The 27,431-nt window shown below is 42.5% G+C and overlaps 1 protein-coding gene across 7 annotated transcripts in view; it reads right to left on the reverse strand.

Annotated features, from left to right (window-relative positions):
* Positions 1-27,093, reverse strand: part of smtnb (smoothelin b) — a 48,650-nt gene extending 21,557 nt beyond the window's left edge. For 3 of the 7 annotated variants that reach the window (XM_051422005.1, XM_051422004.1, XM_051422003.1), the window contains exons 1-6: positions 26,728-27,092; positions 12,180-12,337; positions 10,382-10,460; positions 10,204-10,282; positions 9,352-9,431; positions 3,111-3,213 (exon numbers count right to left, since the gene is read on the reverse strand). In XM_051422005.1, the coding sequence (XP_051277965.1) occupies positions 3,111-3,213; positions 9,352-9,431; positions 10,204-10,282; positions 10,382-10,460; positions 12,180-12,337; positions 26,728-26,778 (550 nt within the window). In that variant the 5' untranslated portion in view covers positions 26,779-27,092. Of the gene's footprint in view, positions 1-3,110; positions 3,214-6,623; positions 6,781-6,813; positions 6,961-9,351; positions 9,432-10,203; positions 10,283-10,381; positions 10,461-12,179; positions 12,338-26,727 lie in introns of those variants that run through there. The other 4 variants (XM_051422002.1, XM_051422009.1, XM_051422006.1 and 1 more) reach the window with 4 other exon arrangements.
* Positions 27,094-27,431: the final 338 nt, after the last annotated feature.

Below are 27,431 nucleotides of genomic sequence, written 5' to 3' on the forward strand. Positions count from 1 at the left end.
CATTTCCTCTAGACTGGCCTCAGTTCCTGAGCAAGATTTGCGAGATTGTGTTGGTGGATGTGCGTAAAGGAGAAGGAGTGATCACAACTAAAGAGAGGGAGCATATGGCATAATCATAGGTAGTAAGCAAGTGCAAGAAGTCAAAGAGGAAATGGGGGTGAAATAGAGACAAGGACAAGTACTTCCCCTCCCCTCTGTCCAAGCTCCTTCTCTCCTCAAGAAACCATACTCCAAACAACACAGCAGTGCCCACATCCTCCCCCTGTGACAGCCTCTACCTCCAACACCGCATGGGGCTTTCTTGTGATGGAATATCTGAGGTTGCGTACGTACCGCAGATAAGGAAAACAGAGAAAACCAAGTGTGTATCAGATTCCTACATTCCATGTAAACACCAAGGCCTGAAAACACTTCTGTGTGACCCGTGTTTGCACTAACTCTGCAACCAAATGGGGTTCACCAACTATGCATGCCTGTGATTTACAAGCCAAATCAAAGAGGGACTCCAGTCTGACCAGCAGCCGCAGTGATCTCTTTCAACTTTCAACAAGACTTGATCAACTGGGCTTCAACAGCTTCATTTAAAGCCGATGATCTTTTAAAAAAAAAAAAAAAGTTTATTCAACAACTCCCAAAAAGCAAGGTTTGTTAAATTGTGAACAGTCATTTAATAAATGGCAGCAACTTGTTGATTAAAGAAACCAGATGATTATGTAATACAGTCTGAATAGAAAACTGGATTATGATACACAATTAGGACAATAAGTGGCTCACATGTGACAGTGTGAATGGTCCACTGGACAGCAGCGTATATATCTAATGATGCAGTCAGAGCAAACTCAATTACTGGTCAACTGTAACTGAAGTGAGAGCCAAAACACAATGCTTCTTCTACAGACTCACGTTATTGTTTTTGCCGTTGGGGAGCTGTCATGTCCATTGTGTAGCATTTTCTGGGAAAATCCCCACTGCTACTGGGTAATGAGAGACTTGCTTTTTCCTTTAAAATAGCTACAAAAGCAGCCTGCGCTTGCACACAGTGCTGCCAGTCAACGTAGAGAGCACAAACAAAGGTCAACCAAGGGTTTTCTTTATGCTTCTTTCACACTGATGCAATGACCCGAAGACAGTTCGTCTTTGTCGTTGCTGTGAACAGGTCAACACAGGTTTTTCAACTCTGCCTCGCCTGCTGATGACCAGGGTTTAACACAGGGTCATCGCACCTCTGCTTTAGCGGGTAGAAGACAGGTTTCTACACTAAATTTACCGTTCTTATAAAATAACCATTGTACTGCTAAACCACTCTATGGTTTAGCAGTGACATGTATGGTGCAACAGTTTATTAGGACGAAGGTCTTGTGTGAAGGACAATGACCTGATGCATGACTACTGGCCTGGTACTAGAGGTAATACAAAAGACGCTCCCATGTTCAGTCCTCCATGTGGTTTTTGTGTGAAATTGGCATTAGTGTCAAACTTACAGCTGAGTATATTTCTCTCTTTCAAGAACTTGAGGCAAACAGCACATTCCACTGAGAGTCTCTGCAGACGTTTAATTTCCTAAATCACAGCCTTACCAGTTACAGTTTGGACTAGAACGCAGCACAGCTGGACACATGATCATTGAGGCAAAGCTTGTAAATATAAGCTTTTTTTTGTCTGAGAGGTAGAGGTATGTGTTTGTGCTACTTTGAAAGACCAAAGGAAGCCTCCACTGATCCTCCGATTCAATCTCTTATTTTCTGCCACTTTCACTCTGCTGAAAAGACAACCACCTCTTCATGAACCACCGGCCCACCCTGGCTACACCGTCCTTTCCAGACCACAAACGTCTGTGTCTTTGTTGATTGGTGTTCACCTTAAAAAGGCGCCTTCCTCCTTTGCTTTTTTATGGTGGTCTGTTTTTGTTGACCCTAGCTTCACCCTGGTTTAAATTGTAAGGCAGGGATAAATCAGGAGCAGTGGGGAGTTTCTCCGCCGAGTCAAGTCAACTAGGACTTAGTTCTGTTCTGGTATCAGCTTTATTTAGCAGAGGTGTGGCTGTTGGGTTTCCCTTGCTTGCTTCCCATAACCCTAACACCAACCCCAGGTCCATCAGAAGAACACTGGGAGCCAAGTCAAGGGCAGACCAGGCCACACTGAATGACATTACTATGACCGGCTGCCTCAGGCCAAGTTCAGCTCAGCCAGCTTTTATGAAAGAAGAACACTTTCATCTTCAGAAAAAGAATGATCAAAGTTCAATTTGGTCTCCTATGTAAAAAGGGGATTCTCCAATTAATTGTTTATCCAGAGGTATTTAAACTGAACAAGCAATAGGTAAGTTTGTAACCACATTTATGACTTCAACAATACACTTCTGACATTTTACAAGCTATTCATCGTCAGTTCTGTGCCTGTTAACCTTCAAGGTTAGTGAACGAAGCACATTCATTCCCTCCTGAAGGCTTTCATTCATGCTACTTCATTAATGGTTGGGCTAACAGAGTGGTTAATGAAATTACCTAACACTTTAGCAGCTAAAGTCATTAAGCCCAAGGCTGTGAGTGAAACAGTTAATAAAGTTCAATGAAGGAGCTTAAAGAGCCCGAACTAACATGACCTCCTGACCGCCACCTCAGGAGAATGGCTCCTTTAGCCGAATATTTTAACAGGCAGTGGAGAGGAAATTGCATCAAGACGGATGGATGTATGCAGTCACATGCAACAGAGGTGGTCCGTGTTGGCTTCAAGTTATAAGAGCTTACCTAAATCTGACCTTCAAGGTCAATGTTTACAGTATATAGAAGATTTTGTTTTTTTTTAATTAGAAAATAAATACATTTTGGGGGGTTTTTTATTCCCTTTCATTGATAGTGACAGCTGTAGAGTGACAGAAAAATTTACCAAGGCTGAGCTGCAGCGGCCAGCAAGGACTCAGCCTTGGTACGTGGGGTGCCAGCTCTACCAGGTGAGCTACCAGAGCGCCCCAAAGATGATTACCAAAGCGTGGCATGGGTAAACACGATGGGTTATAGTCTGTGTTAGGCAGTCGGTCCAAAGATTAAATGACTGTCCACTAATTTAAAGAGTAGTCACAAGCAGTTTGGTAATGAAGGAGTGTTTCTCACCTATTCTCTGCAGCTCTCGGGTTTGTTGTGTCTGTTGGCTGCGTAACTCCCGAATCTGAGATCTGATATGTTCTCGCTCACTGTGACTCTCCCGCTCTGTCTCCTGTAAAAGAAAAAAAAAAGAAAAGAATCACACATGCTCAGTCCATTTCACCATTTCAATAAAGCTCCTCAAGTATCATGCTCTTTAATGTCTCAGGTCACAGTGTCTGCAGGCTTTTTTCTTGGGGACAAACTGCCAACCTATTGCTCTGATCAAAACCATCGTAGGAGTAAAAAACATCACTCCTACGATCATCTGGTTCAGGTCAGCAGGCAATTTCAACAGTCTTTTGTTGGAGGTTGAGGTCAAACGCTCAAGCCATGATGAGCAACATGCTTGGCCAGCTGGAAAAGTAAAGATCTGTTTTATTTTCCATTGTATATGAGAGAGAGAGAGAGAGTGAGAGTGAGAGTGAGAGTGAGAGAGAGAGTGTGAGTGAGAGTGAGAGAGAAAGAGAAAGAGAAAGAGAGAGAGAGAAAGAGAGAGAGAGACCCTGAGTGTCAAAAGAGCCAACGGATACAGCCAATGTTCGGTTCAATACCGACTTCCTGACTTGATCTGATCTTGTGGAGGGGAGGACGAAGAAGGGGGGGTAAAGACGAAGATGCCGGCACTACTGTTGGGCCTCTGGTGCCTGACCTTGAGCTACTCCACGGGAGAATCAGCTGCACAAACAAAGCTCCTCCAAGCACGTGTACACACACACACACACACACACACACACACACACACACACACACACACACACACACACACACACACACACACACACACACACACACACACACACACACACACACACACACACACACACACACACACACACACACACACACACACACACACACACTTTTTAAATCACTCCCACACATATTCTTAATCCACAACACTCAGGACTTTCAAACTTTTCTATTAAAGGGCAAAAAGCTCTTGTGTGTATGGAAGTGACAGGTGTTATCCATCATTCTGTAGCTCATTTGAAATGTTGAACAAGATCACCACACATAATCTCCTTAAAGGTGTTTTACAAGAGGCATCGGGGTTAAGAATAGTCTGACAAAAGTTTGGGTGGATCCTGAAAAAATATACAGGACATGACCTTACATACTTAAAAATATAATACTTTTTGAAGTAATAGTAGGGTGTAAATCTGTTCTGAGGACACATTCACAAGCTTTCAAGCAAGCAAAGAAAGCACACACACCCAACCACACAATCACACGCCACAATCAGTTTTCCAAGTTTAAACAATGTTACCCTACACCAGAGACTGGCACAGTTGTCAGTAGCAGCTACGGTGTGAGAATATTATAATTTGCTCCTTTTGTGCTCCAAAAGGCTTTTAATCAATGCAGTTTGTGATCAGAGAAAGGACGCAAGTGCTTGCTTGAATTGAAACACAAGTGAGAGGCAGATGTGTGAAAAGAGCGGAGGCTTTCTGCTCTGTTGACTGTGACCTTCTCCACCTTGAGCAGATTACAGGGCAGAGCGGCTCAGTCACTGAGGAGAAAACGTAACAGACACTGTCGCAAAGAGACGACAGCACAAACAGGAAAGGTGAATCTGAAATGGCACTGCTCAGGTTAAACACAAGCATATTGCACAATTAAATGGATCACATAATGTAGTTACATAAGATTGAAAGAAATAAAGTAAGTGAAGGTTTGTTGGTAAGATCAATCGTTTGTGCAAGAAAAAAAACGTTCCTCAAAAGAAGCTAGAAAACTGAAACCCAATATGTGCCGCAGCAGTATAAATCCACATAGTAGGTGCTCCAATGTCACTTTTTCCATGACCTCCACTCTTTTTCCATATGGAGCAAAAAAAACCTAAGTGGCACCACAGATTCTGGGGCATAAAAAAGTTAAATGTTACCCATGTAGACTGGGATGCCACCGTGGCGAGCAGCAAATTTAGTGGAATGCTCATTTAATAAAAATAAATAACTCATTAAAGTGTCTGATGAGGACACAACAGTCCTCTGTAACAACACAAAGACCGAAGGCACTACAGTGTAATAATGCGAGAGGTCACACACAAAGGCCACTGAGTGGAGTCACTCAATCAAAGACTCACAGGGGGAGATAATTGTGTTCGAGCCATAAACACAATTAGAGAGGACAAGTCTTTCCTCACCCACCCCACCTCTCCTTCTCCCGCTTCTACCAGCAGTCAGACAGACAGCCATCATTTCACAGCTCCCACTAAACCACAGGGAACATATTTCTCACAGACAGTGAGGCAGAGGGAAAAAAGGGAAGATAAAGTGGAACTGGAGACGCAGACCAGAGCTCGGGACCTGCTGCCAGCCACCGTGCTGTCATTAGCGGCTTCCCTTTGGCCCCAACAGTCAAGACCTGACAGAGTGGAACCAAAGCTAATGCCGTCCCACTCCGACGCTCCTTTGGACTACTCATCCCATCTGGCCTCAGGAGCCCGTTTGTGTTGGGGACTATAATTGCAAAAGCTCAAACCGGTAAACACAAAAACAACTGTCCTCTCTTGTGACCACAGCAAGGCGTGGGCCATCTGGATTCCTCTGAACCCTCAACTCCACAAAAAATAACAACAATGAGGCTGAGGCAGCGCTGAGGCGCACGCACACACACACACACACACACACACACCTCCTCCTCCAGCAGACAGATGAGATCAACTACAGCTTAACACACTGGTTTTCAGTGCTCCAGTTTTCCATGAAAGTTAAATCCATCACTACACCGGTAAGGTCGAACCATTTGAGGGTCTTCCATGCATCCACGTGGAAGAGAGAAGAAACCTGGCGGCTCATTTTCCATTACTGCAGCCTGAAGAACCACACTCTCGGCTTACCTCCAATAACTGAAATACAGTAGCTGGAACGAAGTAGCAATCATCTCAATATCACACACACACCCACCCTTATTCTGAAGTGAGGGATCCCACAAAAAAAAAAAAGAATTAGCCTCATTCCCATTTTGACTTACTGCACATCATCACATGCCAATCTAAGCTTACTTTCTGGTCTTCTGTCAAAGTGGATCCACTCTTCTTTTTTTCCTCCATTTCATCCCCAAAGTCCACTAAACCCTCAGTATCGCAAACACCAGGCCCAGTTTGAGTCAGTTAAGCTTACTCTTTCTTCAGGTCTCTTCTTGCTAAATGTTTATGATGAGATCAGAGAACAAACAAAACTCTGTCTGGATCTGTAACACCCGCCCACCCAACAGCCTACCTGAGCTCTCCCAACACACCTAGACACCATGACAACTTACAAGGTTAAATCACTAAGTACATTTGAAAGGAATAGAAGAAGTAGAATCACTATCAAGTAATATTGTTGCATTAATTTCACAATTCTGCGTGTGTCAATGACCCATCTTTCATCTCATGCATCATTTAAGGTTTGATCTACATCCTTAGAGTTAAACTGTCACTTTAACTGGACAGAAATGATCCAACCTCAGCAATAAAACATTATGTACACCAACCTGAAAGGTAAACAGAGAGGCAGGTACATCCCATTCTTCAGTCAGATAGAAACAAGCGCAGATTCATGAGAAAATAAATGTTTCAGTGCAAAAAAAAAAAAGAAATTTAAGATAAAAAAAAATAAAGAAAGCCAGAGGGGAGCGTTTGGTCTGTGACACACGACAGCAGAAAAATGAGAATGACATTTACCTTCTCTTGACTGAACAGACTGCCTCTCTCTCTCCCTCTCTCTCTCTCCCCTCTGCAGTAACCCTCTTGGAGTCAGGACATCCGCTACTCTACCGCTCTACTCCCAGAGCCACATCATACTCACATTCACACACACACACACGCACACCACTACCAACACCACACACACACATATAATACCAACAAGCCACTCCCTTGACTTCCCCCCCCTCCCATTTTGTCTCCACAGAGATCACACACACACACACACACACACACACACACACACACACACACACACACACACACACACACACACACACACACACACACACACACACACACACACACACACACACACACACACACACACACACACACACACACACACACACACACACACTTTCCTTACAGGTTAAAGGGTTGCCTGGTTGACACATTAACTTCGGACACACAATGCATTTGTTTTGACCTATTTGTTTCTCCATTTCTCTAACTGCTGTATTACTTGAGACAAGAGGTGATATTTAACTGTAACAGAACCTCATTTACATTTTTCAACATTTTGCTCTTTTTTTTTTAAATCACAATATGAATAAAGATCCTTTTTCCTGCTGTTTGTTTACAAGCTGTTACTGTAAAGCTTCATCCAACTGCGCAAAAGGAAACTTTTACTGTATGTCAGCTATCCCAGCATGTTAATCATTCCTATTAAAAACATCCATTAACTTCTATTGGGTGTTTAATTAACAGCTAACAACATTAACAGCACAAATTAAACACGCATATATTCGATATATTTTCCACCTTTTTTGTTACACGAGCTCTTGAGCCAGTGTTTGTTTCAAGATGCTGGCAGTGTCCACATACGTTGCGCGTGTGTGTGTGTGTTTACGTGTGCGTTTGGCTGCTGCGGAGGCCTATCTAGGACCTCCATCTGCCATGGGACAATTGCACGCAGCTCAAAGAGATCCGCTGCTGTGATGTCAGTGGAAGGAGCCCTGCTGCTGCTGGTTGATGTTGTTTTTGGCCACGTCCCCATTCCAGCCCAGACTACACTACTGAGGCACAGCTGGTGGGCTGCCTGTCTGTCTGTCCGATCCAGACCTCCAACCACCCCCCTCCCTCATCCAGCCCACCACCGGTAGTTCACAACTCGACCACCATACCACTCAGCTGTCTTACAGGAAGTGAGGTAAAAAGGCTTGAATGTTAAGAGCATCCTGTGACGCCAACATGCTATCATCGCTTCCTATCTCAGGACAATACACACACACACACACACACACAAAGGAATGCATGCAAGCAAAGCACAGGCTGCATCAGACAATGGGACTGATACGAACAGCCTTTCATTTCTCCTCCTTTATATCACTCTGGCGGGAAAAAAGGGTGCTATCACATGAACCACCAGAACACTAATGACGTGACTGATTGTATTTTCCTTCAAAGTGTAGATACAGTAGGTGTTCCTCCACTTCCATCACTCAATAGGCTTGAGTAACAACAACAGTGACCGCATACCGTCAGAATTGACTATGTTTTACTACACAAATCTCATCCACTGGAAACAGAGCCTTCATCAGAAAACTGTGATCAAACTCAGCAGATAAGATAACATCAGCGCCATGGCAGACTCTTCCAACAGCTAAGCCCTTACAGCTTTATATTTGTTCACTGCAGCAACCATGTAATTCAATATGTTCTGCTGAAAAAGATAAAAGTTTTGTTCAACTCTGGAAAAAAAAACAATCTGCTATCATCCACTAGAGGGCACGTCAGCTGAGAGAGAGACGTCTGAGAGGAGACTGAAGTCTGGAGTTTAACAGAAGGATTCCGAAACGTGTGATGTAGCCAAAGCCATCAAAATGCAACAACACAATTAAAGTATTTGATCAAATCAGATAAAATAAAATTAAAAGCCTTCAAATTATTTGAACCTCTTGTCTCTCTCACACAGCCTCACTTTAAACTTCAAATCTCAGTGTGCAATTGTCTCAAAGTGTGAACGGCTGCAGAGAGGGATGTGTGCAAAAAAATGACAGTGACAGAGGGACGACGGCCTCTACCAAAAAAATTTTACTGCCTTCACTAAACACCAGGCTTAAAGTAAATTTTATCTTTCTCCTCATACTTGGTCAAACCTGAAAGAGGATGTAAAAAAACAAACAAAAAAAACACATTCCTTGCTCCGTGGCAGCCAAAGCTGTGCGTGCGTGTGTGCGTGTGTGCGTGCGTGCATGTGTTGCAGCCACATTCATGACACAGTGTGTGACTCAAGTCACAATGTCTGTTGTTGTTTGCTGCATTCTTCATTGTGGCAGAAGAATAACCTCAGTGGTCACTGTTGCCATGTAAACGAACTCAGCACCCGCAAATTACTCTGTGCTCGGTCCGTTGTTGCAAATAGAAGCTGACACGAGTAAGTATTAGGCTTGAGAGAGTTTACCCGTCAGTTGTAATGTGATGTTCAGAATAAATCAGGATAACGCTCTGACATTTAATCATTTTTCCTCCCATAAATGACCCCACTTGCTCTATCAACTCTGCTGTACTCACCCCAGTTCCCATGCTGCTCTGGGGCTCCACACTCTCGGGCTCCAGGTAGCGACCTGGACCTTTACCCCGCTCCACAGTCCCTAAAAATGGACACACAGCAGCAGCAGTACAATAATTAGAATCATTATCCCATCTGGTGTCAATCTTCAGGTCATTTGTGAAATTAGGAGGACAATATTGTTTGACCCTGACATGGCCCCATAGGAGGAGGCTGCTCATGTATCGTAGTGTTTTAGAGTGACAGGGGCCTCACAAAGACCAGACAGCGCTAAGGAATGACAGGAATCCACTATCTGATCCAACATCACAGGTAGATCTACCACACTATCTATAGCGACCACAGACAGACTGCTATCTCTCCTACACGAATAATGAATACACACCCAGTAAGAATATGTAATTACCCATTAATTATGGGTTCTGAAGAAATGATTAAAACTTGAATTAAATGTCAGTTAAGGAGTTATTACCTGTAATTTCAGTGCCAATAGTCAATCAGTGGCTGCCAAAATACATACTGTAATTTCATGAAGAACATCATATCATATTATTATTATTAATATAATAAAGTTAAAATTTAACATGTGGATGGCCTTGTGAAGACTAATAGCCATATCATATGTTTTCAGTCAACCAGAACATAATTGTGGCCTTCCAAATTCTGACATTTTGACCTTTAACTCTATTTTTACAGCACCCTCTTCAGGCTAATCAGTTTAAGTGCTGAATCTGCCTTCTGTCAGTGACAAAATACATCATCCTAAAATGTTGCTGTCATTGAAAAGATGCGTCTTTCTAAGTTTCAGCTGAACCAGACAAGTGGTATCACATTTAACAAACAGCTAGACTCACCTAGCTGCTGTTCATCTCGGATTTGTCGGATGGCTGCTCTGATCATCTTCCTCTCCTCATACTCGCTGGCAGCACGGAGCTTCGCACAAACACACACACGCACACACAAAATGTCAGGGCGCACAGGACAAGCATTGATTGGAACCATATTTTAAGGTTTTTGTCATTTAATTCCCACCATTTTCGTGAGCTCATCGATGTCCTGGATTGATTGCAGTTTTCGTGACAGGACGTCCAAGTTATCACTGGATTCTGACCTGAGTGAGAGAAAGAGACAGTGAAGTAGTTACGTCATTACGATTATGCTCATGCAGCAAGTAGCAAACTGGAAATTATAGTATCTTTAAAACAACAAAATACAGACTATACTCCCGAGGCCTGCGCATGGGAAAGGCAGCAGAATTCCAAGATAACACAGTTTTCTTAGCCGGGAGAAAACCCATTAGAGGAAACGCTCTCAAATCGCACGTGGAAAAACTGATACAACATATCTGACAGCAATGACACACAGTGCCTGTAAAAAGCTGCTCTCGTCCTCCCTTTTTTTTAGCCTTTTGACCGCTCGCTCTTATGTCGGTTTCTATTACTCATAATACTCATACTATTACTCACTGCTGCAGTTCTCTCATTCTCTTTTCTTTCCTCCAGTCGTTTGCAATAAAGGATGTGTGGCACGTTTGAGTGGAATACTTCACATTCCACCACTGAGAGGCACAGGATAATGCAACTTTCAGATGGGGTTTTTTTGTGTGTGTGTGTGTGTGTGTGTGTGTGTGTGTGTGTGTGTGCGTGCATATGTGTGCATCCTAACATGTGCACACGTGCATGCATTTGGTAAAGTAGGTATGCTTCCTCCTGCAGCTTCAGTGAGGCACCTCCTTTGTTATTGTAACCCAAGTCATCTGAGAGCAGCAGTGAATGGAAATGATTAGACCCAGCCACTGGTCTCATAAGTGACACAGAAATAGAACAACTGCAGAAAATTGAGCATCTTATTAATGTCCAGTGTTAAATCTTTGGTAGAGACATTACCGGTTATTAATTAACACCGGTAACAAGACAAAGTTGATCCTGGTCTGCAGAGTTTAGGATTTCATCCACAGAGGTGATTTTGTTGTCAAATACTATGGTGAAGGAGAGCAAAAGGAGCTTCATCATATTTGTCAAATTAATGTAATTTTGTTGTTTTGGTATGATGCTGATTGACTAACAGCAGTAGCTTCTCTAATCTCATGAAGCAGTAAAAACGGCTGAATGTCAGCTTTCCAGTTTAAATGTTACTGGTATGATTGGACAGATTTTAGGAATTCTTCAGCAAGCAGAACCAATCAGAAAAAGTTCAGTAGTGATAAATTCACTCAAGTTTGTCAGGAAAAGCATTGAAAATCACATATATCACAACATCTAATAATTCTATTTAATTCTAATAAAAAGGTTTCATGAATTCCTCTATGGCTCCATAAAATACAAATAATCAAAATGTTTATATTAACATCGAGCTGATCTTCTTCAATAACCTGTTTTTGCTGCTTCTTGTTTATTGTCAAAATGGCAAAGGTGACATCAGAGCCGAGTTATGTCCTCATCCACATTCCTCAGCTGAATGACAGGTGCTGGGAAATGTGTATTACTGACCTGAGCAGGCCAAACCAACCATAAATAAGACAAATAAATGAGAAAAACTCCTTCAGTCTGACTCTCTTGGCTTAAACTTTAACAGATAATCTGACATAAGGACAGACTTTTAAAAGTAAAAGTATTTACTGTGAAATGTGCACACACAATGGAAAATTGAAAATGTGCTGTGGTTGCAGTCCTCTGTGATTGTCTGATCTGACTTTTCCAGACTTTTCCCTTTTCCCACTGGAGTAAGGAAAATGCTGCATCGGGGTTTATGACTGTTTTCTCAGCATCTCCAGTTCACCTGACTGGTGCAGTTTGTTATTCGGTCTGTGCGTGTGTGTGTTTGGTCTAACCTGTGCTGGTTCTCCTTGTCCTCCTGCTGTTTGAGGCGTGTGGGTCTAAATCTCTTGCTGGCCAGAGCAGCCTCCATGTCTTCGATCTCCCTCCTCCTCAAATCCCGGATGGCTGAACGGATGAGACGCCTCTCGTCCAGATCCACGGTTCCATCCAGCTGCACGTGAAACATAAAAAGACCAAGAAAAAGAGCACATGAAGACAAATGCAAGTGTTAAAAAGTGTGCCAACACAGCAGGATGCCAAACACTTGTCTTGCAAAGATAAGCCACTTGTCCCTCCTATATTTGAATCTGTGAGCGAGTACACCACAGATGGTGAGGAAATGGCCACACAGTTATATAAGAATGCTCTGCTACAGTAAAGGGTCACAGGCTTGTTCTCGGTGTAAGTACAGGGCGGTGAATAAGCTGCGTAGAGTCGTAGCTCAACCTTCAAGTTGCCGCCTCTTGCCCTCTGTAATTAACCCTGTCAATGAAGGACAATAACACACTTGTTTATAAGAAAAGGCAGCCTTTGAAACAATGTGCCCTAACGCACAGCTGTCCAGCCAGAGTGAAATTTGAAAAAGATTTGAAGAGAATTTGTGATTTTAAGCTGCTCTAGGGTAGCATTATTGGCCTGTCCGATGGTCGTTCCACCATTTTGGTCCGGACTTAAACAACAACTTATTGCCATGAAAGTTTGTGCGACATTCACGCCCCCCAGAGGACTATCTGACTTGCCTCCAGCAAGTTGATTCATCAGGAAGTTAGCACGGTCAGTGGGAAAATGTATGCATGCTAATGTGAGCTGATTCAGGTGTGTGACATGCAAACAGTATTAGACTAAACAGCCCTGGCTTAGATTTAAATGTGAGGCACGGAGTTACAGGGTCAGCAGGGCCGACGAAAGATTGGTGATGACAAGTGATCCGACTACACTAATGTGAAAAGACAGGACCACCTGAGCAATGAGCAGAGGATGAGAAACAGGCACGCCAACAGCTGGTGCTCAGCTATAAAAAAAAGAGGTGCGTTCAGCTCTGGGTCAAACCTTCACCCAGGTGTCTTCTTCTTATTCTCTGGCTGTAATTCACCTCGGTTAAACAGTAGCAAGACTGCAGGAGGCCCCAGAGACTCAGACGTTGAAGTGGCTCACTTAAAAACACTCACTGAGCCATTTCATCGCTCTGAGTGACTATTAGTTAAAGGGTTTATTTTTTCAAGCAAAAGAGGAGTAATTAAGGTGTGTGAGTGTGTGTATAAAAGCACGCCTGCAGACAGACACACCAGTCGGCGAGATGGATGCTTTCATGTTAGCGACAGCAGTGAGCATGGGAGGGGAGAGGGAGCCCTCTCCTGTCATGTGAGAGACAGATCTCTCTTTTGGTCGACAGCGGGAACCTGTCAGCACATGCAGGGATGAGCGGCTCCTGCTCCTCTGGAAGGCTTTTCGGATACACTTCACGCACAAACACACACTTTAAGGTTTCCTGCTGCACCAGTTAAAACCTGCAGAGTCAAGACAGAAACCTTTGCATGCCAACTGGTTTCTAGTAGAGGGAGCTGGATGTGGTTGTTAAGCTAAGCCTTACACCCTGGTGGGTTGAAAAGGGAGTTGGTGCTCCCCCCCTGCTGGGTCTGGAGGAGGAACGGGGTGGGGGTCTCACAAGAGATGAAGAAGGCAAGTGGTTTTGAGGTCTCGCTGTGGTTTGATAAAATATGCAGCCCGAGCTGCACTAGCTCCGAGGGGCTCTCCTATATACTATAATTTGTGGAAATTTAAAGTGCTGAGCTGACTGAAAATAATGTGCAAGAGGAGAAAGTGCTCAGAAAAGAAGAAAGCATATAAAGAAAGAGGAGAAGGATAAGGGGAAAGCAAAGCGGTTAACAGAGAGAAAGGATGACAAAGTGAAAAAGAGAAAAAAACAAAAGAGAAGCTGGGCTTGGGTATGCCTAAAAAAGGGCAGATGAGAGCTGGGTGGGAAATGGCCTGGCCTCGCAGGGTCATTCCTCACATTCCTGCTGACTCACAAGGAAAAGAGATGGTAGTGAAGTCTGCCGATCAGAAACTGGGTTTGAGTCCAACCCAGCAGTGAGATGATATAGCAACCAGGAGCGACAGCGTCGGCTTTTTGATTGTGAAGCAAGGATGGGAGAGAGGATATGAGTTCACACTTGCTCGTTTTACTCATTGTCCAGTGTCTGTCTCACATGCCTACACAGACAAACACACACAGACTAACCAAACACTCGAGGGAGCTGTATGTTACCACACTGTCAAGCATAGTGCTGAATGAATGTCATGAAGTGATTATACAGCAAGCAGGCTGCCAAGTTTTAGGACTGACTGATTTATTTATTCATTACTGGAGATATAACAGCCTCAGGCCTGGGCCTCTTCTCAGAAACAGTAAATTCTGCTTAGCATTTCAAAACAGGCAGCATGTTTGGCCTATGTACTGTGCCTATCAGAAGCAAAATGTCCAACAGTGAGAAAAAAGGTTCATGGACAACTTCCAAACTCAGAGCACGTGATAGAGCGTAGACTATAACTGTCCAATTCAGTTATACTAATCTCTCTAAATACAAGCACAGTGAGGAGAGTTAAAGTCACAATGTGATGATGAGAGATGAAAAACAATCCCTGCATGCATGTCAGCACTTTGACTTTTACCTGCTCCAACACAAGAAGCTTTAAATGGACCAATCAGTGCACAGTCTGGCTGCACATCAAGTCAGTTTGGATTGGTTGCAACATGTATGCACTTAATTCAACCAACCAGTTGGCACAAGGCCAGCAGCTGTAACTGACTTCTCCTTTACAAATTTGAAAAGAGGAAAAAAAAAAAAAAAAAAAAGCTGACCAATAACTTCCCTGTGCAGGAAGGCAATGACGAGTGGGCGTAACTCAAGCAAATAAAACACACCTTAAAGTTGGACGCCTGCCAAAGAAAACAGTATAACCGTTAAAAGTACCAGAGACGGAAACACACGCTCGTGTAAAAACAGAGTCCATTTGACAAAATCCTCCACATGACAGAGGACTTTACAGTGAGTGCACTGTGTCAGTGGGGGGGGGAATCTATCCAGTTACAGAGACAGCACCTTACACCACTGACCACCCCCAAGGGCATTTTTCAAACCAAGCCACAGACCTCTGGGTAACCAACTGTCAACTGAGGCACAAAACAACAACAGCACTGTGACCCAGAGAGCCGCCGTTATACTCAGACAGAAAGCTTTTCACACAGTATCGCCACTACTGCTATCAGACATATGAGTCAGAAATAACACAGAGCGCACATATGGTTTACTGAAAACGATGCCGTCAACGAGACGTCACTGCACTGAGCTGTCAGCACCTGTAATGACGGCGGGGGGGATAGTCATGGTACGCTGTGGTCTGCTGTAATAACTGAAGACTCGTCACCGGCTCTCAGGAAGCTACCGTCACACCTGCAAGCCTCGGCAGAGTCACCTGACTCAGCCGGGGAGAGACAATGTAAGGCGAAGGATGGAGGAGTTGTTGACTGATGCAACTGCTTCAAGGCAAAGCTTGCAGATCCCAACTCTTTTTATTCAAATGCACTTACCTACTGATACAATCTAGAAAATGATTACCTTATGTGGCAACAATCACACTGGGGTGAGGAAATACAAAAAAATGTTTTAATGTTTCACAACAAGCAGGCCTGCTAAGGCTTGCACTGCACTGTTGGTCGCTTTGAGTCATTTCCTGCCGAGTAGCAGCTTTCTATGGAGTCAAAACCTCAAACCTATCCAAAGACGTTCGACTGAACCAGCTCAATCAATCACAGCCAATTAGAAAGCATTCATGGTTTAGCGGTAATCCCGACCAGCTGGTGACACACTCCTGAGGACGGAAACACCCTCTGAACTCATCTGGTAAACACGAGCAGAACGGATTTAAAAATGATTTTTAAGTTTGCGAGGTTTAATTTATTGCGGCACACATGGAAACAGCCTCAGAAGTGGCATAATATGGCAATAAGTCAAGGTTCCTCAGGTAGTTAAAATATACTGAGCTACTATTTAGTGGGTCTGCTGTCCATAGATGAGCTAAATGCACATGCTGCAACGACTACCTGTGGGCGCAGCACTGAAACAGGATTAAGTTAAACCTGTGGAAGTGAAAAGAGAGACCACTCCACTAAATGACTGAAAATAGAAAGCAAATATTGTACAAGTTCAGATTTGTCTTAATTTCCTCCCCCTACTCTACTGCCTTCATTAGAGCATCTATTCACAGCAACTCAAACATGGATTACTGGATATCTGAGCTGTCTTTCAGCTTAAACAGTCTGCAATCTAGTCCTTTAAATCATAACCTTGCCTGTGTTGCAATGACAGACTTAAAATGTGAATATTCCTCAAAGAAATCAGAAAACATTTTAGTATAGATGCCAGGAGTATTGAAGCCCTACATACTATATGTGTGTCTCTCCAGTTGTGCTGTGGTCTACAAAAGGTCAAAACCCAGCCCCGTCTGGGAGCACAACAACCCCTCAGGCCAAGTCCCGACCTTTTGACTCCCAGTGGGCGCTCATGTGCTCGGCTGTATTTGTACTTAACACTTAAAACTTTGTGAACTGCAACGTGTCGAGCAAATTCTCAGACACTGAGGAGTATGTATACTTTCAGCAAGAAATGTGTGTGCGTGCATGTGAGTCCACGTGCATGGGTGTGAGTGAGAGGTAGGGGGTACTGTGTGTTTGCGCATGAAATGAGGGCTACAGTAATAATTTCCAGAGCAGGCTGAGGTTAGAGTGCAGCCAGGCAGCAGATCGGATCAGTGCTTTAAACTCACTTGTGTCAAAGCCCACAAGTGAGTTTTCCCTTATAAGGACACACGGGACACTCCTGGTAGACGAGCTGAAGTGGATTACAAGCCGCTACCAAGAAAGCCGGACTGCCACAGACGCTGAGACAGACACAAATAAACAATCGAGAAAAGCTGAGAAAGTTCAAACAATGTATTTTTTTCCACCCTTGAATCTGTTTATTGCCTTGCTTTGGGGCAAAATTCCAATCTGAATCAGGTGGAAGCCTATAAATCATTTCTCAACGCCTCAGGAAAACAATGCTTGAATACAGTAGGCCGGTGCACATACACCACACCCACTGAAAAATGGGAATATAATCAGGATACATAAGAGCGCTGCAAGGCATGGTACTCCTGGTTTCTCATAAAAGGGAGTTTCAGTCACCTCTCGGCTAAAAAATTAACAAAGAAACAAACCAGATTCAAGTTTGAAACTCATTGTGCTGCACGGCATACTGAACCTTCATTGTCTCGTGAAATATATACAAGCCGGGAGAAAGAAAGATTACTGCACATGTGGCAACGTGGTCTTTGTGAGTGTGGCTACACGTGTGGGAAAGCTTAACCTTTATTAATAACTGGATGGTAGGACAGAGACCCGGAGCAGACTTGGGAAAACAGTGTCCCCTTTACAGTCGAGGTAGCAGGCATAAAGAATGGATGCATGGAGGAATGCATGTGGGTCAGAGGGAGGTACAGCCATCATGTTCTATAGGCCTGTAATGACGCACTGAAGACAGATCTGAACTCACATGTTGTTAATGACTTACATTAGTGCAGTGGACTCCACATGCTGATGGATTAATCAGCACACACTTGATTGTGCATGCACGGTCAATGCTCTGATCTAAACTACAAAATATTGACCTTTCATTTCCAATCTTGCAGCATTGTTGCATATCTAACTACTCTAACTTTCAGTCAGCCACAGAGTAATATATTTCTCTTGGGCTAGATCCACTGCCTCCGTGAGACGTTTTGGCCCATTTCAACTGCCTGGCTCCACACACTTTGTCCCCTCTAAATGTGTTCCTCTGCAGGTCAGGTCACAGAGCGGGATCCAGGTCAGTTACAAGCCTGGTCAGGACAAAGTGCGCCCCGCATTCAGGAGCTGGCCTCATCCAAAAGGTTTCATATCAGCCAGCAAACTGTCAGTGCTTTAATATTTTATTGACTCAATTTTGCACATATAAAATCCCCAAATCAAGTAAATTAATGCCGAATCTTCTGCATTACAAGTGACATCACTTGAGGCAATTTATCAGACTTCATGCAGCTCCCTCTTTGGGCTCAGACAGTGGTATTTCCCAACACATAAAATCAGTGCAGTTCCCCTTAATTATTAGATTAGAAAAGTTTAAAGACCAAAATCATTGCCTACATCCAAAGCACAACTACTTAATCTAATCAAACGGACTTGAGTTGTTCTTTCCCAGATTTTTCTTTTTCCCCAATAAAACTATCCACATAGTCAAAGAATTCCAACCACTCAACAAATGAAGGGAACTATTTGACAAATAAAAAACATCAACCGCAGTCAAATTATGTGTATAATTAATGTATCTGAATGCCAATTTCTGTGAAATTATATTTGATTTCCAATGTCATTGCATTGGTCCAAAAATGTTTTTCCCATTTTACAGTTTCTGTAATTCTGTTCAGTTCAACGTTATAATACCTAATAAACCAACAGGGGAAGGGAGCTGTCCACTCTTTGTAAATACAGTCCCAATACAGCTTCCCACAGTGGTCATAAGCAGAAGATCTGATACAGTATGACAGATTTCAGCAGGAAAGAACCTTTGTAAATAAAGAGATAAGAAAGACTGCATTGGGTCCTGCACTTCAACTGGTCTCGTCTTGTGAGCAGAGGCAGGTCACAGCAGGAGCTACAGCATGATGAATCTTGGCCAAATATGGGACATCACTGGTCAAACTGGAGGCCTGCGTGACCGACTCTTTTTGTTTAATGAGGGAAGAGCCAGGAGGTGAGAGGGATGTCTCATGGGAGGAAACAGCGGGGGAGTGAGAGCCTTTTGGGAGTCTGCAGAGCACAAACAGTTTGTTCAAACAGATCCATGAAAGCCAGCCATGCTGGCTCTGAAAATCCACAGTAAGTATAACAACGGGAGGGAGAGTCGCACAATGACAGACAGACGAAGCCAAACTAAATTTTTTACAGATCAGCTGTTCTATCTTAAAAATGCCACAACATTAACAACAGTGGGCTGGAAAGCAAAACATCAACATCCGCTGGACGGTTTTCTAGTGGATCTCAGGAAATGGCTCTTTCCTGGGGGAGTCGATATAGAAAACGCCAAAACCACAGTGTTTCTACATTTCTCTCACTGCATCTTTCTCTTTATCTCTTTCATTCTATTTTTCCATCTAAAAAGTACCATCCTTTACCAAGCTGGTGAAACAGGATATATTTAACTTTTCTTCTTCTGGTTTAACTCAGTATGTGACTTGGCAGAAAAAAAAAGGCCAAAACATCTCTGATCCTGCAGAGAGCTGCATGCCGTTTCCTGTATGCCATTTTTCTCTATAAACAGAGCCACACCTTAGTGTTCCAATGTAAAGCCTACAACTGCTGAAACTGTACCAAAGCCCTGCTATGGTACCATAAAACTGAGAATCTGTGTTTGGGTAAAGCAAATGAACATCAGAAAGCATCTTAAGAGCATCTGAGAGAATCATCTCATCCCCCTGAGAGACACACAGCTTCCTCATTTCATCTTAAGCAGACAAGGTTTCAGGTTAAATCTCATGATTGTGCAAAGATTAAACACAGAATGTTCAATTTGAGTTTATAGATTAAGCTCCATACTTAATCCACTGAAACAGAAGTCACAAAGCAGACTGACCACATCTCGTAAGTGTTTCGTCTGAGTCTAAAACACCTGGAAAAATGTAAACAGGAGCTTAGAGAGTTTGTCCCCCTCTGAGTCCCTAAAGCATTAAAGTTTAAACTGGGATTTCTCTTGCAAGAGACGCCCGGTGGTAGCGAAGGAGACAGAGGATAAAATGCACACCTTCAATCCCTTATCCAGACCTTTTCCATTTGGCAGAATGATGATCCAGACAGACGGAGATCAGTGACAGAAACGGTCTCTGCTGGATCACTTATCACACAAACGAAAAGACCAGAGCAGCTCTGACAGCAGGGTCTGTCTCTTATCTGATTCTTACAAAAATTGGTTCACCCCTTAGTTGACACCCCCATTTATCAAAGCAGAATATACTGTATAAATATATTGAGTCCATACTGCACAGAGCATATTAGAGAGGTCAGTTTTCTACAGCAGTAGCAGCTGGTGTTGCCTCAGTTCGCCAAGCTGCAATTCTTTGGCCTTCTGTAACCACAGGTTATTTCTGCTGTTTCCTCCCTCCACCATGCTCAATATCTCACCACTGACTGCATTTTGACTAAACCTTAAAACGATGTGGAGCAATATTTTTACAAGTGGGTCCCTTTTGTTTATATCATGCACACACACGCCAACGCATGAGCTCGTGGGGGATGTGATTCAACATCCTGCCGCTGGTTTCACGCTATTCTGCAGATCAAGTTGGGGGAGCTAAAGAGCCAGGAAATATAAAAAAATGTCCTGATAAAATTGGTGAAGTAGAAAAACATGGATGTAAACATAGCAAGATTCATAATAAACAAAACAAACAAAAATAAACAAATCTGCCTTGCTATGAGGATAGAAATGCACTCAATGTCAATTCAACTCAAGAATTTCTCCTATATGTACACAGTGAATATCAACTAAGCGGCAACCTCCAATGGTTTGCAAATTAAGCCAAAACGTTAGTAATAAAAACTGCAGTTTTTTGAATGGCCACTTGAGGCTGGCTACAGAAGTGAGTCAATCTCCACAAGGCTCCATGTCAAAATTCCCAACTTTACAGAATGTGTTTACAGCCTGGTATAGAAAATTTGCTATAGAATGGTTTCTATAGCAAATTTCCCTGTTTCCCCGAATTGCTACGTATCTCACCTGCATAAGGGTATGTTGTATATTTGTTATATTGAGTGACAGGTGGGTACCATCACAAGTGGCTGTTTTCAGTTACCAGGCTTAATTCAGCTCACCTCTGCTCGACCTTCGCTACACAAAATTTTCATTTTTAGATTAGCGGCGAGCCAGCGTAGTCATGACAGAGTCAGATGGCGACAGATAGGACCAACCACATGTCACAGATGTCACAGACACTACGTCCATTCTTAATTATACAGTCTATGATGTCAACCTAACTTTGCTCACAGGGTACTTTTCAGGAATGGTCCAGCCCTTTTGTGTGTCATTTAAATTATAGCGAGCGAAAACTGCAGGGAATTGAGCCTCTCGTTGGTGTGAGGGAGTGTAAGCACATTTGTTCCATTATCAACGTCACAAAAAATGAGCTAAAGATATTTTCAATGTGTTCCCTCACTGCAGTACTGCATAATTCACAGACATGAACCATAAGAAAACTGTTAATTCAATAACTGAATGTAATCCCATTACCTCACTGACACTTTATCAGCCTCTTTGCGGTTTGTTTGATATATTAAGAGTCAGACTGCCAACATTATTCTCTTATGATATTCTATAATGACAAAACAGCCCCTGGTTTCCTTTTTATTAATGAGATACTGCTACTCATATTCAAATGCCAGCTTACGTTTCTAAAGCAACCAATATTTCAAGATGACAAAACAATAAAAAGTATCCTCTTTAATAAGGAAATACTCTGAACTCAATTTCAACTCTAAAAGTGATGTAAATGTTTGCTGAAATACATCTGAAAGTGTGTCCCATTTACTGTGAATTATTGTTCCAGAGCAACAAACTTAAAGGCCACAGACCAAAAATAGACTTTGGTGAAGTTTATATGCTCATCTCAAAAGTTCACTGCTTTTCTTTTCTCATCCTTTCAGAGCCAAAAATGGCCAGCTATTTATAGCCGTATCCAGTAACAAAAGTTTCCTATTTTATAAAACAAACAAGAGACTTCTTATCTCTCTGCTCCCTGGCCTTGTGTGTGAATATTCACTGTCAAAGGCTGAAGTCTGCAGGCCATAACTCAACTGTCACTGCAACTGTGTAGATAACTCTGTTTCTCAAGTGTCAGTTTAGAAGGGAAAACTGGCCCTGGACTGTTCACAGACTTCTTCTTCATTACCTCCTTGCTGATACCTTTGAAACTTAATCATACGGGAAATGCTTTGTGTAAATGCGAGGAGAGTAAATACCTCTGAGAATGATGACAGACTCAGCATTAAAAGAAAAAAAAAATCAGGTGTGCACTGTGAACTCTGTTTGTAGTTTAAACTTTTTTTTTCCACAGAAACACCCTGTAAACATCCACTGAGGTCAAAGGCAGTTATGTTCACCAATTGCCAGCATAAACACAGAGAGCAGCAGGTGTTATCAGTGGACAGGAGCATAAAACACTCACTGACTCTTTTCTTTTTGTGAGTGTGTGGCAACGAGTGGGGAAGTTGTATTCAAAGGGAGATCTGCTGCATGCAACAGCTTGTACTCTGCAGCCTCCCTGGAGAAAGAAAACTCTTTTTTTCTGATTGTTGACGAGACTCAGGTCAAGTCTTGCGGTATCACGCTCCTGCAATTAGAGATTTTCCCTTGAAACTTTACTTTAGGGCTGTAACAAACACATTTTCATTATCAATTCACTTGCTGATTATTCTCTTAATCGCTTTGTCTACAAAAAACTAAAATCTTTACATTTGAGAAGCTAAGGCCAATGCCTAAAAATTCACAATTATTCTATTATTACAATAGGTTCTATTACATTTTCTGTTGATCGACTAATTGCTGTAGGTCTATATTTACTACTAATTTTAGAATGTAGAAAGAGTGAAATTCTAAACAAATACAGTCACTGACAACATTTTCATCAACATTAACATAAAAAACACACTGCACATATATCTTAAAGTGTCCCAGACAGTTATATAATGCAGCATAATCTTCCCGATTTATTCGTTCCTGATGATGAGGCTGACATTTTGGACCATGTCTCCGGGGGGTGAGGAGAACCTGGGACTGTACCGAGAGCCTACAAAACAAACCCATTCTTCTTCTCTGACTGTAACCGCTGAGCCCTTGTCAACGCACAAAGGGTCCAGAGAGCCATAAAAACGAAGGCCCAGGGGTCCCATATATCACAGAGGCCGGACCACAGAGTGAAATTGCCCTATTTTAAACACGTGTGAATGCTTTTTGCTCACCAGGGAGAAAGGATGGTCACAGGGCTGGCAGGACTAGTTACAAATCATTATGTGAGACATCCAGCATGTGAAATCAGCCCAGCAGGCGCCACTGGCGGATAAAAGTCTCCAAGCGGTCATGTCAATTCAAAAATGAAAAGACAGACTTGTGCATTAGCAGACCACAAACTGTAAAAGACAATCAGATTCCAAGCATATTGACATTTTACACATCTGTGAGCTTGTAAGATGTCACATTTCGACTTTTCTTGCAAACCTCCGATGATGCAGCCCCGCAGGGAGGGGTTTCAGAGATAATTAGAGGGTAGATCATGGTGTGGCTGACAGATGCTTAAGTCAAACCTTATTCTTAGCTAAGTAGGCAGGTGCACAAGTGCCACAACAACAGACACCTGCAGATCTGGCTTGTCCGGCAGGTTTGACACAAGCAGAGAGGAAACTACTGCCACACATCAGATTCAGGGTGAGAACAACTGATAATCATCACCCTCGGAGCTGGCAGTCAGCTGATGAAATCTATTTAAGTAATAGTGGTTGGAGTGGTTTAGCTGTGAAGGAGATTTTCTCTGACTGGCCTCAGCGGCTTTTGTCTTTTTGTGTCCACAGATCTTAAGCACCATTCAGACAGATGACCCACAAAAGAAAACACCACACCACTCCAAAAGAAAACCAGGACACCAACTGATTATTTTTGTGGATATTTAAATAATTGTTGTGGCAGAAAGAAAAGAAAAATGCTTTCCCCGGTTGCCATGGAGGGGATTAAATGAGCAATATAAAAGGCAGCCTGGGCTTTGAATAGAAGAGTAGAGATGGGATTAGTGGCGTTAGAGAGGCCACCATATGACCTTCTGACTGTTTAGATCATTAAGTACAACACAGGCCTGGAGTTTGTGTTCGTTATCCTAACGGTTGTTTAATAGAGGCCCCTCCACCCGGCTTTTACTACCAGTTTAATTAAGTCTGAGCATCTCTGAATGTCTATCATCTTTTTTACGAGCATCCTATAAAACAATTCTTAATTCACAAAAACTCCTCAACCATCGCTGGATATAAACGCCACAGAATGAGGTGTTAGATTTTCATGACGTCTCCGTGGAGCAGAATTTAAATTCCATCACAACGCCATATGAAGAAGTTTAATCAGAGTTTGTTTCCTTTCAAACCGAGTTCACTGTGGAAAATCCCGACACTCGAGTCACCGCAAACATCATCAGTGAAAATGTGGGATCTTGGCGACCTTTTAGCTGGTGGTCACATCTGAGGGAGGGAAGCTGTGGGAGACGACGCTCAGCTCCATGAATCCAGCACTAAGAAGAGGAGGCATTTTAAATCTAACCCAGCAATGCGTTGAACGTCAGTGTCACGTGATAATAAACCCCATGAATTCCAACGACTGCATAATACGCGTTTTATTTTCTTCCTAGACAAGGCCAGCGTTTTTTTTACAGCGAGCTCTCGCAGGATACAGGCCACACAGGAAGACTCAGACAGTAATAACAATGAGCCGAGGTTGAATGTTATGATATTATTGCAGAAACATCTCTGAGAGGACTCGCATACACCTGTAAATCTGGGGCTCTGCAACAAATACAGGATTATAAAACTTCACAGGTTCAGAGATCTTCTCATTCTTTCCATTGCCAAAGATGTGTAGTGACCATTAAGAGCCTTCATTCATTTCAACTCCCTCTTTCCTGCTTTGTTCCTCTATAAATAAACCCATAAATGTACTTTAAAAACAAAGCAACCAATACTCTAGTGAAAAGTAAATCCTTATGCTGAAATGAAAACATTTCCTCGATATCCTCCTGTTCTCCCACTATTATAATGTCACTTGTGATAAAAGTTTGACCTTTAAGTGATTCATGATTAGAAAGCTCTTGGCCAGATGATTCCAGACGTTGGGGAAACAGAGTCTTTGTACAGTTTAAATAAGTCTCAGGCAGGTCAACAAAACATCACATTTATACCCTGCCTCCATCCAAAGTAAACAGCCTTTTCTTGTCACGTTTACTGATCTTCAAGAACAGAAATCTAAATGTTTTTCTGGCCTTTTCTTGAAAGCTCACAGTCTTGGGAAAGCAGTAGAAATTAAAATCAGATAATGTATGTGACAGATTGACCACACAGCCGTATTGCTCATTATATATTCACATTATTACAGGATGAAAAACCTTAGTAAGGACACTATCACCCAGATGTTTCCTGTACAAATGTTGCATGTATGTGTGATTCAGACAAACCCAGTGAAACTATGTCTAAACAAGGACAGGCTGACTCATGCATCCCTGTAAATGTGTCTGTGGTACAGGTGTCATGATGGATGTCAGACAGACTAATGTTTTACCTTCGTCTGCCTCAGGAAATAATTAGGACGTGACTAATGTCACTGAACCAGGAAGTCTTGTTTTTTTAACTTTATTAATACTGATTTGTTGCTCACATTTGTGACATAATGTCTGTTTCAGTAATGGACACAACGTAATATATCAACGTGAATCACCTACAAGAGAAATTAAAATTACTTTCTTCCACTGTTTTGTAATATAGATGTCTGCCGTGTGTCATCATGAGCAATCACATGAAATCTCATTTACTTGAGTCAGTTTTTATCTATAAATCTATAAAGATTGGGCTCCAACTAACTATTATTTTCTTTATGGATCAATCTTTTAAGTGATTAATCAATTCATTGTTTATCTATACAGAGGCAGAAAATATCAAATCAATATCCCCAGAGTCCAGGTGAACTTCAGACTTTTTGTTACCAATCCAAAACACAGCGCGAGTTTGCTTGACAAATTACTTAAATGGTTAATTAATGATCAAAATCACTAAACTAGTTTAAGTACAAAAACACCAAACTGATCCCTGTTTGACTGCGGTGTTCAACAGCTGCAATGATAGACCCCCGAAAATCCACCACTTGTCCCACTTCTTACAGTCAGACAGTCTTCATTAGAGCTGCAACTACACTTTTTTTCATTATCCTTTAAACTGCCTTTTATTTTCTCAATTAATTAATTGTATGAAATTAAAAAAAACCCAAGGTGACCTCTTTAAATGTGTTGCTTTATGTGATCCACAGTCAAAGACCCCAAAGATATCAAACAATTATATAAAGAAATGACTGAATCAATTAATCAATGAATCAGAATAGTTGCTGGTTGTTTTCAGCTGTACACTGATGATGTACTGTGTGGTCTGTAAATGCACACAGAGCAACAAGAAGCAGAACACCTGTTGGGATTATCCAAGGAGACACATTGCCATGACAAACTGTAAAGTCAGATTGGTGGAAAAATGATGTTACTGATTATGTTTGTTGCCCTTTAACTAAGATATCATGCTGCTCTACAGTATGTAACAACTGACCTAAAGACCTCATCCTCATTTAAAGGAATTAAAAAGTCTGATACAACATTAATATAAACCTCCTGTTGCTCAGAAGCATCTCCATTCATCCAACTCACCAATGCTCGGAGGGAGGACTCATCCAGCGCAGAGTAACTCTCCACAGACATGTTAACCTTTCTTTGTCAGGCTCAGGTGAGACGAGAAAGTTGGTGGATGTTGAATCTCGGTGTGATCTGGCTCAACGTGTGGATTTACCACCTGCACGACTTGTAGCAGCGTTTTCTTTCTTCTTTCTTGTCTCAAACTGAAGCGTAATTGAAGTGAGGAGCTTTTCTTCAGACTCAACGAAAATAAACCCGTGTCCCGCTTGTGGAGAGCATATTTCGGTCCTCTTTTATCGTCTATTGGGTAGCACTGAAAACAGAAAACAGTCTCTTACAAGGGGGACGTTGGCAGCTTTTTTTGAACAGAGGATTCCCACTGAAAGGTGTAAGCCCGCCCCTCTCCGTCCCCGGCTTCTCCCGGCGCTCATTCAAAGCGCGCCGCTCTGTGGGAAGACGCATAACAGCGTCCATGTATGGAGGGTGATTAGTGCCACTGTTAGGCACCAAAGCCCTGTGTGTGTGTGTGTGTGTGTGTGTGTGTGTGTGTGTGTGTGTGTGTGTGTGTGTGTGTGTGTGGAAACTCTAATATAGACAGTATGAAAGATTAATTCCAGTGTGTTTACATTATGTATATGTCTCTACATGCAGTTTTCATCCAACACTGTAAAGAGACATTTGACTTAAAGTCATCCCTCCACTCATAGTGTGTTTTTATT

The sequence above is a fragment of the Dicentrarchus labrax genome, unplaced genomic scaffold (genome assembly GCF_905237075.1).
Source record: "Dicentrarchus labrax unplaced genomic scaffold, dlabrax2021, whole genome shotgun sequence".
Taxonomy (NCBI): domain Eukaryota; kingdom Metazoa; phylum Chordata; class Actinopteri; family Moronidae; genus Dicentrarchus; species Dicentrarchus labrax.